At 37.0% G+C, this 15,765-nt stretch overlaps 1 protein-coding gene across 5 annotated transcripts; it reads right to left on the bottom strand.

The window, feature by feature from the left end:
* Positions 1-6,174: 6,174 nt before the first annotated feature.
* LOC137744971 (uncharacterized) lies at positions 6,175-14,789 on the bottom strand. Of its 5 annotated transcripts, none has more exons than XM_068484805.1 (15): positions 14,598-14,789; positions 14,293-14,361; positions 13,523-13,624; positions 13,345-13,418; positions 12,962-13,221; positions 12,600-12,859; positions 10,966-11,119; positions 10,546-10,655; positions 10,374-10,461; positions 9,228-9,563; positions 9,030-9,104; positions 8,106-8,734; positions 7,313-7,421; positions 7,042-7,221; positions 6,175-6,593 (listed from the first exon to the last, which is right to left on the bottom strand). In XM_068484805.1, exons 5-15 carry the CDS (start codon positions 13,127-13,129, stop codon positions 6,417-6,419), a joined length of 2,286 nt encoding a protein of 761 aa, XP_068340906.1. In that variant the 5' UTR covers positions 13,130-13,221; positions 13,345-13,418; positions 13,523-13,624; positions 14,293-14,361; positions 14,598-14,789; the 3' UTR covers positions 6,175-6,416. The 5 variants fall into 5 exon arrangements, with proteins under 5 accessions (XP_068340906.1, XP_068340908.1, XP_068340909.1 ...); XM_068484807.1 differs by having other exon boundaries at positions 13,345-13,479; positions 13,576-13,624; XM_068484808.1 differs by having other exon boundaries at positions 13,345-13,479; positions 13,592-13,624.
* Positions 14,790-15,765: the final 976 nt, after the last annotated feature.

Genomic DNA, 15,765 nt, shown 5'->3' with positions numbered 1-15,765 from the left:
GGGTCTTCGCCTAAGTAGGTCAAAGACAGAGTATATAGAATGCAAGTTCAATAGGAATGGGAATCCAAATGAGATGGGAGTAAGAATGGAGATCATGAAATACCAAAGGGTGAGTGATTTCATTATCTTGGATATATCTTGCAAAAGAATAAAGAATTGGATGGAGATCTCAACCATAGAATACAAACTGGATGGATGAAGTGGAAGAGTGCATCGGGTGTGTTATATGACCGATGTGTGCCATTAAAGCTCAAGATAAAATTTTATAGGATGACAATAAAACCAACAATTCTTTATGCACAAAATGTTGGGTGGTCAAGTCAACACGTAGAAAAAATGAGTGTAGCAGAGATGAGAATGCTTCGTTGGATGTGTGAGCACATGAGAAAGGACATGATTAAAAATGAGGATATCCAAAGTAAAGTATGAGTGGCCGCAATTGAAGATAAGATGAGAGAAAATCGGTTAAGGTGGTTTGGACATGTGAACCGAAGACTTTAGATGCTTCGGTTAGAATATGCGATTATGAGACAGAGACTCAAGGAAAAAGGGGTAGAGGAAGACCTAGGAAGACTCAGAAAGAGGCTAAGACTTAGAGTACTTAGAGTTATCGAAAAAGGCGTTTTAGAATTTATATAGCTGACCCCATTTAAAAATGAGGCTTAGTTGTTGTTGATGTTGCTGGTTACCAGCAGTAACATATGGATACTTGACACTCATTTTATAAGGTGAATAGGGTAGTTTGATTTAAGGAATATGAAAAGATATTGAATTTCTAACTTCTCTTTTTTATCAAATGATGAGATTGGCCTTTATGATTCAGACGCAAGGGCATATAGTCACAAAGACCTAAGAGAGTTCATCAACAACTTTAATTCATTTGACTACAAGATTTTCTTCTAGCTCCAGCCACAAAGGGTGTACAAGTTTATAGAAAATGAAAACCAAAAACTACTTTAAGCAAGATTTGTTCGTTCATTCTTTTTCTATTTCTTACTCTCTCTCTCTCTCTCTCTCTCCCCCCCCCCCCCCCCCCCCACCCACCATCATTCTTCACGCGTCATTTCTCATATATACTTTTTCATATCTCAAATACGAAAAAATAAAAATTAAAAACTAAATGTATATTACACAATCAATTACACAAAATTGACATGGCTTGAACAAACCATTAATCGATTATGACACCTAAATGTAGAAACCACATTAAAACATACTTAAAAGAAGTGGATAGAAATAGTCCAACACAGTAACCACACAACTTACCTAAACTTTCAAAGGAATGAAGTACAGAGTTAGGTTACAATCATTTATTAAAACTTAGGTCTCTTAATTATACATACAATTCATTGTACTAAAAAATATATACATACAACTCAGAATTATTTGGGTTTGCTTGTCTCGAAAGTACATGACTTGTAAATTCATAACAGGAAATATAATTAGAGATGCCCAATGGACAGAAAAGAGAAGTATGGAGAGAGCTTGCTAGGTTATATATTTTCAAATTTCTACATTGTTTGAGTTTAGGATTCTTACAACCGAGTGCAATTGCCTTTTAGAGTTCATACATCCCACTCCACTTAGTGAGATAATGCTTTATTATCGTTGTTTGTACCTTATTTGAGTTGAGTTTGACATAAACCTTCCACAGCCATAGAACCTGAATTTGGTAGTTGGTAAGTTAACGACTATCACATGAATAATGTTCCCTACATTTACTTCAATCGCCATAAAATTGGTCCACATCTTTAAATTAAGATGTCGACATACCAATCTCCAACCATCTTTTCCCCTTTCATTTCATTTTTACCACATTTTTAATTGTCATAAAAGTGAAGTCATTGTTTTAAATACTATTACATTCATTGTGTGCAAAACTCGTAATATATAGAATTCAAAAAGGCTATGAGAGTAGTAATTATGACATTGTAAAGACATTTAGGTGTCATTCGTTTGGAAGTTATTTTAGAATGACTGAAAGCGTTTTTGGTGAAATAATTTTGGAACTAATTATTAATAAAAATGCAAATAAATCTTGAAAAAACACTTGAAGTGCTTCTTGCAAGAAGCGTTAGAAGTGATTTTGGAACCCATTTTCCTAAAAGCAATTTCAATCATTTTAAAAAATATTTCCAAACGCATTGTTTCTAATTTGAGGTATTATGCTGATTTATGGGTTCTAGATTTTTTTTTTTTTGTCAAAAGGTAGAACTTTATTGAATTACATACGAATGGTTATATTTGCATCCTCTGCTAGAATATTAAAAAGAAATACTGGACCTAACTCATCCTAACCAAATCTCCCGCCATGCTTAATCATGTGCGCCGCTATTGAGTGAGCTGCACGATTGCATTGCCGAGGGATGAAGCAAAACTCCACCAACTGGAATAAGCTCGATATCTTCCAAATATCTTGGAGATAAATATCCATAGCTACATCAGCCAAGACCTGATTGAGCATCTAAATCAAACCTTTTGAGTCTGATTCCACCACCAATCGAATACCAGGTACCATCACCGCACTACCAAGTATCCATTCCATTCCCACCCCAATTGACTCTGCCCCTGCCATAATCACAACCGCAAACTTCCCTTCTACTACCCCTCCTACAAGTTTTGGGATACCTGCGAAATCACGAAGCACCCACCCTACCCCACCCACCTTCGAATTTTTCCACTAGGCAGCATCATAATTCAGCTTCAAAGTTCCAAAAGGGGGTTTCTCCCAGTGCATCTCCGCCTTCTCCCTCTCCACGTCCCCCACACTTCCATCCCGTGCCTCCCTACCCCTCTGTTGTTCCCTCCCATCCATCGCCTCTACTTCACTAAATGCTTCCAGTTGCTTCCTCCACAACTCCACTGCCGTGTGTGGTAGAATCTGTGTCCCAAAAAATACCACATCATTCCGACACTTCCAGATTCGCCAAAACCCAAACACTACCTGCTGCAATATTGAATCAGCATCCACCTCCTTCTCCAATCGCTCCACTAATCTCTGCCAACCCTCCAAAAAATCCACCACCCTTACAGCCGTCAAATCAATTTGCACGGACGTCCCAAACCAAAAAGCACGGGAAAACTCACACCCAAAGAATTAATGGGCCTCCGTCTCATTTGGCATCCCCCAAAGATCACACTTGTTTACCACCCGAATTTGTCTCATCTCCAAGTTATGTCTCACAGCTAACGCCTTCCGACATGCAATCCAAATAAAGAACCAAAGTTTATTCAGAACCAAGAGAGACCATGTCTTCTTCCATATGTCTCCCATCTCTCCCGCCGAACTCGACATGTCCCCCCCCTTTACGTCCAAACTCACCATTTTTCAACATCTCCATCGCCACATAATACCACGACTGCACCGAATAGAACCCATTATTTGTATAATGCCAGATTCTCTTATCCCTGCAACCCAGTCTACTGATTGGGATAGCCTCAATTATATCCACGTCTTCCCGATCCACCATTGCCTCAACCAACTCCATTCTCCACCCCCGTCTATCCAGAGAGATTAGCTCACTAACCTTCACATTAGGAACCCCTTGCCGCATCATATATTCGGGGCTCCTAATGTGAAGGTTAGTGATGACAGAGCTTCCGAATATATGATGACAGAGCTTCCGCACATAGGAGAAACAAAAAAGGCAACATTGGTCTCCCTGCCGAAGCCCTCTTTCCGGTCTGAAATAACCCGACAGAACACCGTTCACCATAACACTATAAGATACTATGGAGATACATTCTTTAATCCAATCACAAAATTTGGGATGAAAACCCAACTGCCCCATAACACCGATCAAAAAACCCCATTCCACCCGATCATAGACTTTCGCCATATCCAATTTAATCGCCATCCGACTATCCACCCCGTCCACCCCTTGCTTTAAAGAATGCAAAATTTCATGAACCACCAGAATATTATCATGAATTTGTCGTCCCGGTACAAATGCTGACTGATTAATACTAATAACCCAATCCATCACTTTTTTAAGTCTCCGTGTCAGCACCTTGGTAATAATTTTATAAATGACATTGCACAAAGATATCGGCCTCAACTCCGTCATCTGCATTGAAATTACGCGCTGGAGATGCTAATGTTTTCGGTTTCCATTGAGCTACTATTAGTGTTGAATTTTCCTTACTGTTTCTGCCATGGTTTTATTTTCGTGGTTTATTCTGTATTTGACATGAACCCTCAATTGTTTGGGGTTTTTGTGCTCATCCAAGTTCATTATATTTGGCCCGTGCATGTTTTAATGAAATTTCCTCTTTGTTCTTAAAAAACACACATTTTGGCTTCTTAAAAGTGGATAGGAAAAGCAATATGTCCAAATAGAAGCACGGCATTTTTATATCCCACGATTAATTATTTTCAGAGTTTCATTTCTCGCATGATTTTACAGCATTAGATGCATTAGTTTCTATAAATCTTCCTTTTTTTTCGTCTCACAATATTTGTGATTATTTTTTTTGTAATCTCATATTTTTATTTGCAAGTATCCTCTTCTTGGGTCATATTCTTCATCTGATTATAATATTTTTCCCCTTTTATAAATGAAATATATTGTACCCTTTGTAAGAAAATAAACTAATCGGGTACAGCACACTCATGATTAAAGCATACATAAGATTATATTTCAGCAAAGTAACAACGACAAAAATGAGACATTAAAGAAGTTCGTGAACTTAAAACACAAAAGCTCAATTTTGAGGCTAAAGTAAATAATTCAGGAATTATTGCTCTAATTCACTCTCCTCTACATTATTGCTTCAAGCCTTTGTCAAAACTCTCATTCTCTTGGAATCCAACATGGGCAACTTGACTTTTTTCCCTTGGTGTTTGCAAGTGTGTCAAAAGGGTAGAGAGTGTACTTGTTTGAGAAAACCAAAATGTAGATGAGAGAGAAGTTTAAGTCCATGCACTTTTAGTACGCCATACACTTGGCTTAATTGATCATAGCCAAGTCCTCTTTCTCTGGCATTCCTAAGTGGTCCTCCAAATAAGACATGTACTCTCCTATTCCTTTGTCTTGTCTTGTATCTGCTGATACATGTTTTTCTTCCCAAATACACATAACACAAACAAAATATCAAACTTTTGAATCGAATAAAATATACAGCTTTAACTAGTTATAGAAACTGTGTCATAAATTGGTTTACCTATAGTAGCACTTGCGTTTGAGGACTGTTATTTGCTTGTTTACTCCAAAAGGGAAGGAACAAATGTAGCCAATTAAACATGCATATTCTCATCTGGCTGTATCTGCCTACCTGAGAAATAATTTAATCAAATGAGGGAGGCAGCTAGCGTGATGGGTTCCTAGGTGGTTATTTTTGTACTTGAATAGGAAACTTTTGATTACAAGTTTTAACCAATACATGATTCCAAGCAGAAAACTTATCACATAAGTTCATTTCAAAAACTATATGATAGTAATGCTCTTAGGGCATCTTTGGTAGGCTGATTGGGATAGGTTTGTGACCAATTAAAATGGATTTGAATCAAGCTCATTGTTTGTTGTGTCAAAATGCGAGATTGACAGGACTGAACATGATGAGTTATGAATCCATTATAGAGTGGGTTCATTACAAGTCTTGTCTTACCTATCCATGCCAAAACCTAAGGCCCAATCTCATCCATCCCACCAAACAGACCCATAGGGTTGGAGAAGTTAGGACAGGGTAATGTGTTAGAATTAGACTACGTTCAGGATTTAATTCCTTCTGATGAAGCTAGAAAGAGAAAACTCTCGTTATGAAGATTAATTGATCTTGGGTGGAGGATCCTTAGCCTAGAACAGCGTCGCGATCCCTAATCGTCGATTTGTTATTTTCAAGATGAAAAATGTTTTGAAAATCAAACTTATGGAGCGAAATTTGTGGATTCCGCATAAGTTAGGTATTCTCTTGGGAAAAAAAACTACCTAGAAAGCATCTTACATGAAACGAATTTACCGCCACATGGCGTTCTTGTTCTAGCAATGCAAAGTCATGTGAAGATAAACTCACATATGGCATTGTATAATAAGACCGAGACGCTAGGATAAGGGTGAATTTTTTCATGTAAGCTTTTTTCCTTCTCAAGGTAGACTTATCTGGCAAATAATCTAATGCCTAGGCATGTATAATACGCATGGCGTGCCCTTTGAGCACAAACTGAACCGATGGGTGTTTGAAGGGCCCATTACTCAACGGGATAATATTTCATACTCATTCACAAAAGTCGCTATTCAGTAGATTACAGGAAAGTAATTTAGAAGAACGATAGCACAAGATACTTATCCTTTTTGTCAATTGGTACCTGAAACTAATCACGTAGTACTTTCGAAAAGGAGTTCTGAAAACTTGTACAGCTCTAACGGACTTGGTAATTACGGCATTATTCAGTTGCCCGAGTCATACTATGAAAAACTTCAAGCAGCAATGGATGAGTTCCTCTCGCTGAGAATGCGGTAGTAAGTGTCGTGGTCCGATGTGTCTCTGAATCCAGGAATGAAATCCGAAAAGAATCGAAGGACCGCAGCTAAATTTTGCAAGTCATTGGAGGTACATGCTGACTCGAGAAACAGCGAAGGTCGAATGGTACTGACCTGAAAATTTCAAATCAAATTAAGAGTCAGGAAAAGCGCTTTCGTAAAATAAAGAAAAAATAACATATACAGTCAGGAAAAATTTGGCATATAAGGAATTACATCAAAGAATTACTAGATAGATATACTGAAACTTAATATTTTGGAAAATCGCTAAAAATGTCGATACCTGGAAAAGAAAAAAGGAAAAAAAACTATACAGAATGGAAAAGGATTCAGCAATGACAGTTCAAGAAAACATCTAACGGTCTTAATAAAGCAAACCAATCACTAAACACAACATAATAGGTTCAGCAGTCTCAACAGCAAGAGTTTAAGAGCCAGGGAGTGGCGTTAAAACATAGCAAAAATAAAGAGACGTAAAACCAACAGGAAAATGTATTGGCAATCTGATTGAGAATATACAAAAAAAATCCTTTCTTTCCTCTGATTCCAAGATGGGAATTACCTTGTACTTCCGTGCATAGCGTAATGCTTCAAGGTAATATCCATCTTGCACTAGTAACAGTACATAGTCATGGTGTAAAGAAAGCTGCCTCAGCATATCTAAACCCAACTTCCTTGTTCGAGAGTTCTGACGGCCAGACTCTAGGAGTTGCATTGCTACTTCTTTAGAAGGTTCAAGAATCTGTTGAGAAACAGTTCTCCCCGTGAAAATCAGACCAAAAATAAGCAGCATACTGTCGCAAGCATACATTTATAATAGGCTGTTCATATACCTTGTTTAAGACAAACTGCCCAAGTTCTGCATATCGCTCACTGCGTGATAGTAATTGTACGGTCAGGACATAGAGATTAGGATGGACTTCAACCTTTTCAATATTAGCACTGCAAAACAATAGCAAATAAGTATAGAACTGTGATCATTGCCTGATACATTCAAATTTAAAGTATTTAACTTCACACTGATCACAGGAAACCTAATATTCTGGAGACATTTTTAAAGAATGTTTGGGTCTACGTAGGCTAGCCCCTCAGGCTGAAGTACTGACCAAGCAAATGATAACTTGATATCACCATGTTCACAAAAATCAATGTTTTCAATTAAAGGGCAGGGGAAAAAAGAATAACAAGAGGGGGGCAACTATGGTTTCAATATCCAATGATCAAGCCTGCCAAAGGAGTAGTAATAGTGAAATAGTAAGTTTACTTCAAGCCGGAGAGAAAAATTAAGTCTTCTTAACCTCATCAATATCCATTAAAAACTTTTTATACGTATTTATAAGATATGTACCTTTCCAGGCAATTTTACAGTTATACAACATCAACCTGTTTTAGTAAAAACAATCAACCAACTAGTCAAACCCCAGGTGCTTGACTCCTCAAATACAAACTACACATATTAACTGTGCAGTGCAAACACAAAGGGAAAAATTATGCAAATTCATCAAGAGCCTTGCTAAAACTGTGAAGTGCAGAGAATAAATATCAGGCTAAAACTCTTCTACCTAAGTCCATCACGACTTTGCGTTCAAGGCCCTCATTATTAAAAGATTCATAAATATGTCATACCTACGAAGAAACTCAACAATGATGGCAACCAAGTATGAAGGTTCTCCAATAATCTCTTCCTCAACAGGAGCGAACACAAAACTGTACATTTCATAAGATGAAATTACTGGAGAGGTCGGTTGGGACTCTTGCTGCTCCGACGCATTAGCATCCAATGGGCTGTTGCCGGATCTAAGAACCTGATATTGTAAAGATGAAGACCGAATTTCACCGCCAGAAGTTTCAGCACCCGTTAACTTCCCCCTGTCCATTTTACCATCGAACAATTGAGAGTTATTTGAAGTGGCCCTTGGCGCTTCAAAGCTAGTACTATCCTCAGAGTCGGAATTTGAATAGGTTAAAAATCTGTTAGGCGATTCACTGTCCAATCCAGCAGCAGATTCATATTTAATGGACTTCCCAACTGTGTCTACTCTTCTAGAAGATACATCAGCACTAGATCTAGGGCCACTCGTCTGTGGCTCACCAGAAGGCAATGTTTTTGCAGATTTTATTCCCTTAAGATAGGTGCCTGTCTTAATAGAGTGGGAGTAGGAGGAAACTAAAACGTCTAATGCCCGAGACACTGTAGACACAGGTCTGCGTTCTAGAATAACAGTGCGTGCTATTGATAAGCACAGTTGTTTAGCCTGAAAAGGAAATGGAACAAAGTTATCGCCAATAGTCATTAAGCAGTTGCCTGAAAAAAAGCAATGAAACACCACAAGAACATGAAACCACTCGACCAGATGTTACAGACCATAAATATTTATCTTTTTAACTGCATGCTATATCTTGGATGGTAAAATGGTTTTAACATAATGAGCAACCCAAAATAGCCACTAAAAAAATAATATAATTGCATGCTGCAAGCAGCTGACATTTACGAAAAGAAAGAAAATCTAGCAACTGATGAGCATGGCAAAACCGAATGAAGAATTCTACCTTATTGGCTTCTAACTTCCGCCGTTGCAAGAATTCAAGTACTGATGGTACTTCTGAGCTACTGGCAGAAATTGCCTAGGAACAAAGAGAAAGACAGGTTATGCAAGAAAAGAACCCTTTTACTTTTCTTACTCTTAACTGATGGAAGAAGAAAAATCTTATTACTAGATTGAAAAATGGAAATAAATGGAAACTTGCCTCCAAATCTAAATGAATCTTCCACAAAAGTTGATTAGCAACATCACAGATGAGATCAGGAACGAGAAAAGTCCAATTATCTCCGTAGACGATTGCTTCATGGTCACTTAAAACATTAACTTCTGAACTTTCACTATCTTCTCTATTTGATCTCAGGGAAGAAGAATTAGACCTGGGGAAACCCCTGAATAGTAGAGGAAGTGGGGCTGATATGGGTGCCCGAGAATCTGCAAATATATCATATAGTATAACAACCTTCGCATCAACTTGATGCACAAGCAATACATTATCAACCACACTCACAGCAACCTTGCTTGAATAAATTGGCAAAGAACCCTGAAAAATATAGGTAAACACCATTTGTGTAGAATAAGTATATATTATGAGTAAATTTGAATAGCGACCACATGAAGCCTAGGTTTACTCAAAAATGCACTAAATTAAACTGATCACATGAAGCCATTATTTACTCATACTTGTACCGACACTCTCTCACAAACATCACCCACCGATAAGATCCAAATTTACCAAGAATTTTTTTTTCATATCCTTTATCTATGCAGATGAATTGAGTACAACCAAACAGTAATACTGACAAGGAGGCCAGCCCCAATTGTACATGTAGCCTCGCGAAGATAATGACTGGAAATAATATAAAGCAAGATTTCTAAGGATTGGCAGTTTACACTCCAGTAATTTAGATATATCACTGGAGTATCACAGAAGTATCAGTGCAATATACATATAACGCCCTTGCATAACATACCTATGCAAAATATCCTGAAATGTGTATTTTACATTTATGATTTACCTGAAAACTCTCCAATGGAGAGATGTAAAAATATCCATCTTCGCCAGAAAATGTAAATAAAAACCTTTTTTTTACATCTTTTGGTTTGGTGGTGGGTCCCGCCAATCAAAGGGAAAAAAATAACTGGAATCTCCCATTTACATCTCCCGTTGGTTTTAGCATCTCAATTTTGCATCTCCCCATTGGAGACGTTCTCATAAAGGGAATCAAACCCTTCATCTAGCTTACTCCTAACCCATTTTCCCACCCACCCTCATCACTACGGCCAGTTAGTTGACATTTCAAATTAAAGTGGAGCAAAAGATTATAACAGACAGTTTGAACACAAAATTTACCTGTTGTACAACCACATCACGGTAAAACCTGTAAGAGTGAAGGAGCATTGCAATCCTATCAACTTGCAGACAGTATATTCTGCCATAGCTGAAAAATGAAAGGCAGTATATAAGCCTTAATTTTGGTTGGCCAATAAAATCTGGCAAAGAGAAAAATAGGATAGGGACCTACACAGTGACTATAAAAATATCTTCAGCAGCAAGGACAGGTTTATTGTTACCCTCAGATTTAGCCATTGCCATCTCAAACTTTGGCAGACGAATAATGCCTGCAGATGAGAGCTACCCAGAAGAAGTAGCACATGTGTCAAGACTAAAATAAGAGAGTGCACTGAATGCCATACAAGCATATATATGAATAACTCTGCTAAGAAAGATAATTACAATGGGACTACAAGACAGAAAACTATGTTGTGAAATAACTCTTTTACTTTTCTTTAACAACAAAATGCAAATAATAAATACTGCCAACACTGCCACATATGTTACAGCAACAATTGTTCATGGAAGTAATTTCCTGATCCATTTTTCTTAATACCAAGACAGCAAACTTAAAGTTCTAAAACAAAAACATTAGCAGATTTACACATACCTGAAAACCATTGAAGGTTTTGCACTGCATTCCTGAAGCAAGAAGAACCATGCGACTTTCATGTGTGTAAACATACCAACTCACATTCAATTTCCTCGTCTCAACCAATTGGAGTGATTTTGACTCAGAATTGTAAGCAAACAAGTCCAGCCCACTGAGATTGAAATCCATGCAAAATGAAAGAAAGGGTAAACCTTGGCATAAGCAAATGTGGTCGAGAAAAATTTCTATTGTAAAGATGATTCCCTAGAAACGGTTCACAAAACATGCTCTATCTCCTCAAAACTCAAGATTTGGTACAATACAAGACCCTCCACCTAGAAATCCTTTGCATGGGGCCACAACAAAGACAAAAGTTTCCTGACCATGTAACTCAATGGGCAGATTATACACGAAAAGCATGGCATGTTTTTAGTGGGAAAATGGAATTGTATCCAAATAACCAAGAAAGCACCCTTTAAATATAGTAATTTAAAAAATAAAATAAAAAATTAAAAACCCTCGAGCAATGACCCAATGGTAATCTTTTATGGCTACTATTACTTGGTAAATAATGGTACTTGAAAAGTAGCACTTTAAGTTCTTCTTGATGACCAGACATCCATTACCATGTTAAACAAGCGGAGGAAAGATTGGCCATGACAATAACCTGCTCTCTGCTTGCAGCACTACAGTCCTTCACACCTCCAAGCTATCAAAGGCCATTACCCTGTGTCGGTCCTACTTAACACAGGATCCTCCGAGAAGAGATCCAGATATTATCCTACCCTTCAACATTTTTGCATGAAGTCGCCCTCAATAAATTATAAATTTAGAAATAGAAGGTTCGTATATATCTTTTTGTTACTGCACCACAAAAGAGGTACATTTTGGCAACATAACCCAATTGTTTTGTCTTTCCTGTGTTTTTAACAAACAGAAGTGTATCCCTGGACCTCAAAAAATAAGTGGCCTTTAACTAGTTTACTTGTCCTCCAAAGTAGGAAAAGTATAGAGGTATACCCATCTTCATGAAAAAAAATTCTTGACAGAAGCAGAACCATGAATGACCATCCAGTCATCAAGATGCTAGAATTTTCTCTCAAATGATAAAAATCTGCCTATTTGATAGATCAATGGTCCAAGTTCAACTGAACAGATGGGTAAGACTAAGTCGCACAGACATGGATACGCGATACGATACGATATGGTGATACAGAAAAGGTACAAAAACCAGGAAACAGACCAACAATACGCCAATGAATTATGCTATAACAAATACAAAATAAGTAAAACAGAAAATCCATCATTCTGCATCCTGACAAAATACTTTGCTCATTGGTCACCTATCCTTTCCGGAAAAACTTAAAGTCGTCAACTTAACCAATACGCATTTGGATATGCATGCAGCCGTAGCGGGGTGCATCCATATCCAGTAGTACATATCTTAATTTTGGAATATATTTGCCTTATAGAGTATGACAGCAGACTAAGCCCTTTTGCATGTTTAACATTTTTTGCTTCCCCAAAGAACTATGTGTATCATTGTATCCAGAAACTACAAAGATAATGAATATACGAATAAATACACAATTCAAGTAATATAACTGATTCAGTAATACTCGTAAAAAAAGTGAGGAAAAACGTATCCTTACCTGGTCTTTACAAATACAATATCACACACTGGGCAATCTGTCCAAAAAAAACCCAGTATGCTCTCTGACTCTAACTTGCACATCTGACTAAAAGTTTCCCCACTTCCTCTATCGCAGAACTGTATCTCGTGATCAGATCTTTGGATTGCTATAAACTTTGCATCTAATGAATATCGAATAGATAAGATGGGGCCTTCACTAATTGAATCAGAAGTAGGAGTAACCACAGGATCAAAAGGAACAGTTTTCCAACAGAAGACCTATCTCCAAGAAAAAAAAAAGGAAAATAAACACACCACCCGAATCAAATTGGAATTAAAGACTTAAAGAATTGGAAACATTCAAATACAATATCATCGTACCTGATCTGATGTTGGGGAAAGCAGCAACTTATTGCCATCATCATAAAATAAACCCTTTGAACCAGCTACGCTGCTTCTTAGGGGCAGATATGGAATATAAACATGTGACAGAGCACCAGACCCACTCAAACCAATGCTAGACTGTGAACTTGATGCTTTTCCAGACATCTTGTTTGATTGATTTTCAGACTTTTGAAGAGTAATTGCAGGGCTTAGCAAGTACTGCTACAGATAATGGGAATCCTCAACCAGGCTCTGGGCTGGAAAACAAAAACAAAAAATTGTTTAAGGTACAGAAGAAAGAGATGAACTAAATACTCTAAAGGATCATGTAAGTGGAACCGTATGAAAGTTAATCAAAATTTTCTAGAAACATGAAGCACCTTTTCCAAATGGTCCTAACTACTGTCTCCAAGCACAGAAGGTCACACTTGCTGGCTCACGGCTTTCCTCGCAGCTATTCAGAAGCAAAAAAGGAGACTCAAAAGCAATTTCTCTGGAAGATTACAAGTGCAGATCTGCCATACAATATGACATCTACTATTAATATCAAAATGATACCACATTTTGCATGCAACTCTTTAAAGCAAGAAATTCTTTCAAGCACATATCACGTTCAACTTGTGGAACCTTTGCTGCAACACAACCCCCGTATTCTTTTGCCTGCGTGGAAGAGATATATTAAAAATAATGCACCATACAGGTTCCAAGGTTTTTTTGTATACAAGCAGCTCCTAGAAAATATCAGTTTAAAATAAAAACTTTGTTCTCCAAACTGCATTTAATGTTTTTTAAAGATTGACTGTACAATGTAACCGAAAGGACACAAAAGATTAATTTAAGAAGCTATTATACTTCTTCGTTTTCCACATAATCTCTCTTCTTCTACCTGAACATGATTTCAATGTTTATGACTCCCCATGACAATATAATTTTTTCCTGCCAATATTCCACTCTCGGATAATTTCATGTATCCGGAATGAGTATAACTCTACGTAATAATATAACATCTTCATAAAAAATCATACACTATTTTTTGTGCAAAGCTTCAAACTTGACAACAACCAGAAACATCTCGTGCATCAAAAGTTTAAGGCTACACTTCTCAACCTAAATTTAAAACCTTGTTTAAATTCCCGGGTACTGAAGGTCTCCGTGCAGCTTCTCCCAATCCCGTAGCACTTTAAACTAAAATTAAACATTCCAAAATCAACAAATTCGACCGCAAAACCGCCCAAAACAAGGATAGAAAACCTTCTTGGATCAAAATTTACTCATTCACGTATAATTAACATAATCAGTACTTGCAGAAAGTAAAGACATTTACATACCTGAGCTGCACAAGTCACTAAAATTCGCTTAAGGGTGGAAGTAGAGTTCCTTTCTTTCATATCCCCTTACTGTGAAAGAAATAGCAAAATAAATAAACAAAATTGTTAATAAAATAGTTATAAATCTAACAAAAATCGTGGAATTGTAATACACGAGCTCAGCTAAAACAACGCAACAGTAAATAAATCCCTCAACCAAACCCTAACTACAATTCGTTCAAATTTCCCAATTTTTTTTTTACAAAATTTTACGCAAAATTCCACAGCAGCAAGCGGAAGAAGAAGGAGAGAGAGATGGAAGTTACCAGATGAAATTACCATCGGAAGATTTGAGACGATCACAGTAGAGAAGGCGAAGATCTCAGAGACTCGGACCGTGTGGTAATGTTTGGGGACGGAAACTGGAAAGGACTAACCGATGAACCTAACAGTCAGTGTCGAGCGTCAACGAACAGCCACGTTAAAGGTGGGCTTTGCGTCATCTAGTCTCTGGATGTAATCAGGTGGACCTTTGATTTGTGGCTTAGAGCTTCACCAACTGGCCCAGTAATCAACTGGACTTTCCAGCGTTTGTAAGATTTTTTAGTGTGACTGGAACACTGAGTAGTACATCACGTGTTATTATACAAATGGTAGAATATGTGTCAGATAGTCAATTGAGAGATTTATCAATTTTCTGTCATATTACAGTTTAACATTAATTATCGTGCTAACATTATAAAACATTGTTAAAAACATGAAGTGTCAAAGAGTCAATGGAGAGTCTCATTTTTAAGATAGTCTCCTTAGCTTTTCTCAAAAAAATAAAAAAAGCTTAACTACATTATTTCACCTATGAGTGTACGTACGATGCACCTAAACCTTAAATCTAAGAGAAAATTGTAGCATTGGTTCCTCAATTTTAACCCAATTCGAGTAATGGTCCCTTAACTAAATATTCATGACAATTGGTCCCTTAACTCATCAAAATGTGCAGCTATGATCCTTTCATTAACTCCGTCAGAATTCGATAATTTCCGACGGGAAATGAACTACAGCAGGGTGCGTATAATTTCTATAGCTCCACCCACCTTATAATAATTTACATACTAATTTATTTGATATTGTTACACAATTAATGAGTTGTTTTTACACAATATTAGGTTTGTGGTCTACGGTACCAAAAATGGTACTAATACCCCTTGATTTGAGTAATGCAATCACATTCATGCATAATGACCTACATCAATTAATTAATATTGTACTAATTTGAGTAATGTAATAACATGGGTACAATATTAACAATGTCATTATGTGTTATGACCTATAACCTTATCATTATTATAAAATATCGTACTGTAAAGTTTGACAATTACAATTACATTACTTGTAATTTGGACGTATGTTGATCACCATTAATGTTATATTGCAACGTTGTTAAACGTGAAGACAAAAAAGTCTAAAATAAATATATGACTGGCAATTTCATGACGT

The sequence above is a fragment of the Pyrus communis genome, chromosome 9, assembly GCF_963583255.1.
Source record: "Pyrus communis chromosome 9, drPyrComm1.1, whole genome shotgun sequence".
Classification (NCBI taxonomy): domain Eukaryota; kingdom Viridiplantae; phylum Streptophyta; class Magnoliopsida; order Rosales; family Rosaceae; genus Pyrus; species Pyrus communis.
This window is presented reverse-complemented; position numbering and strand designations above follow the sequence as displayed.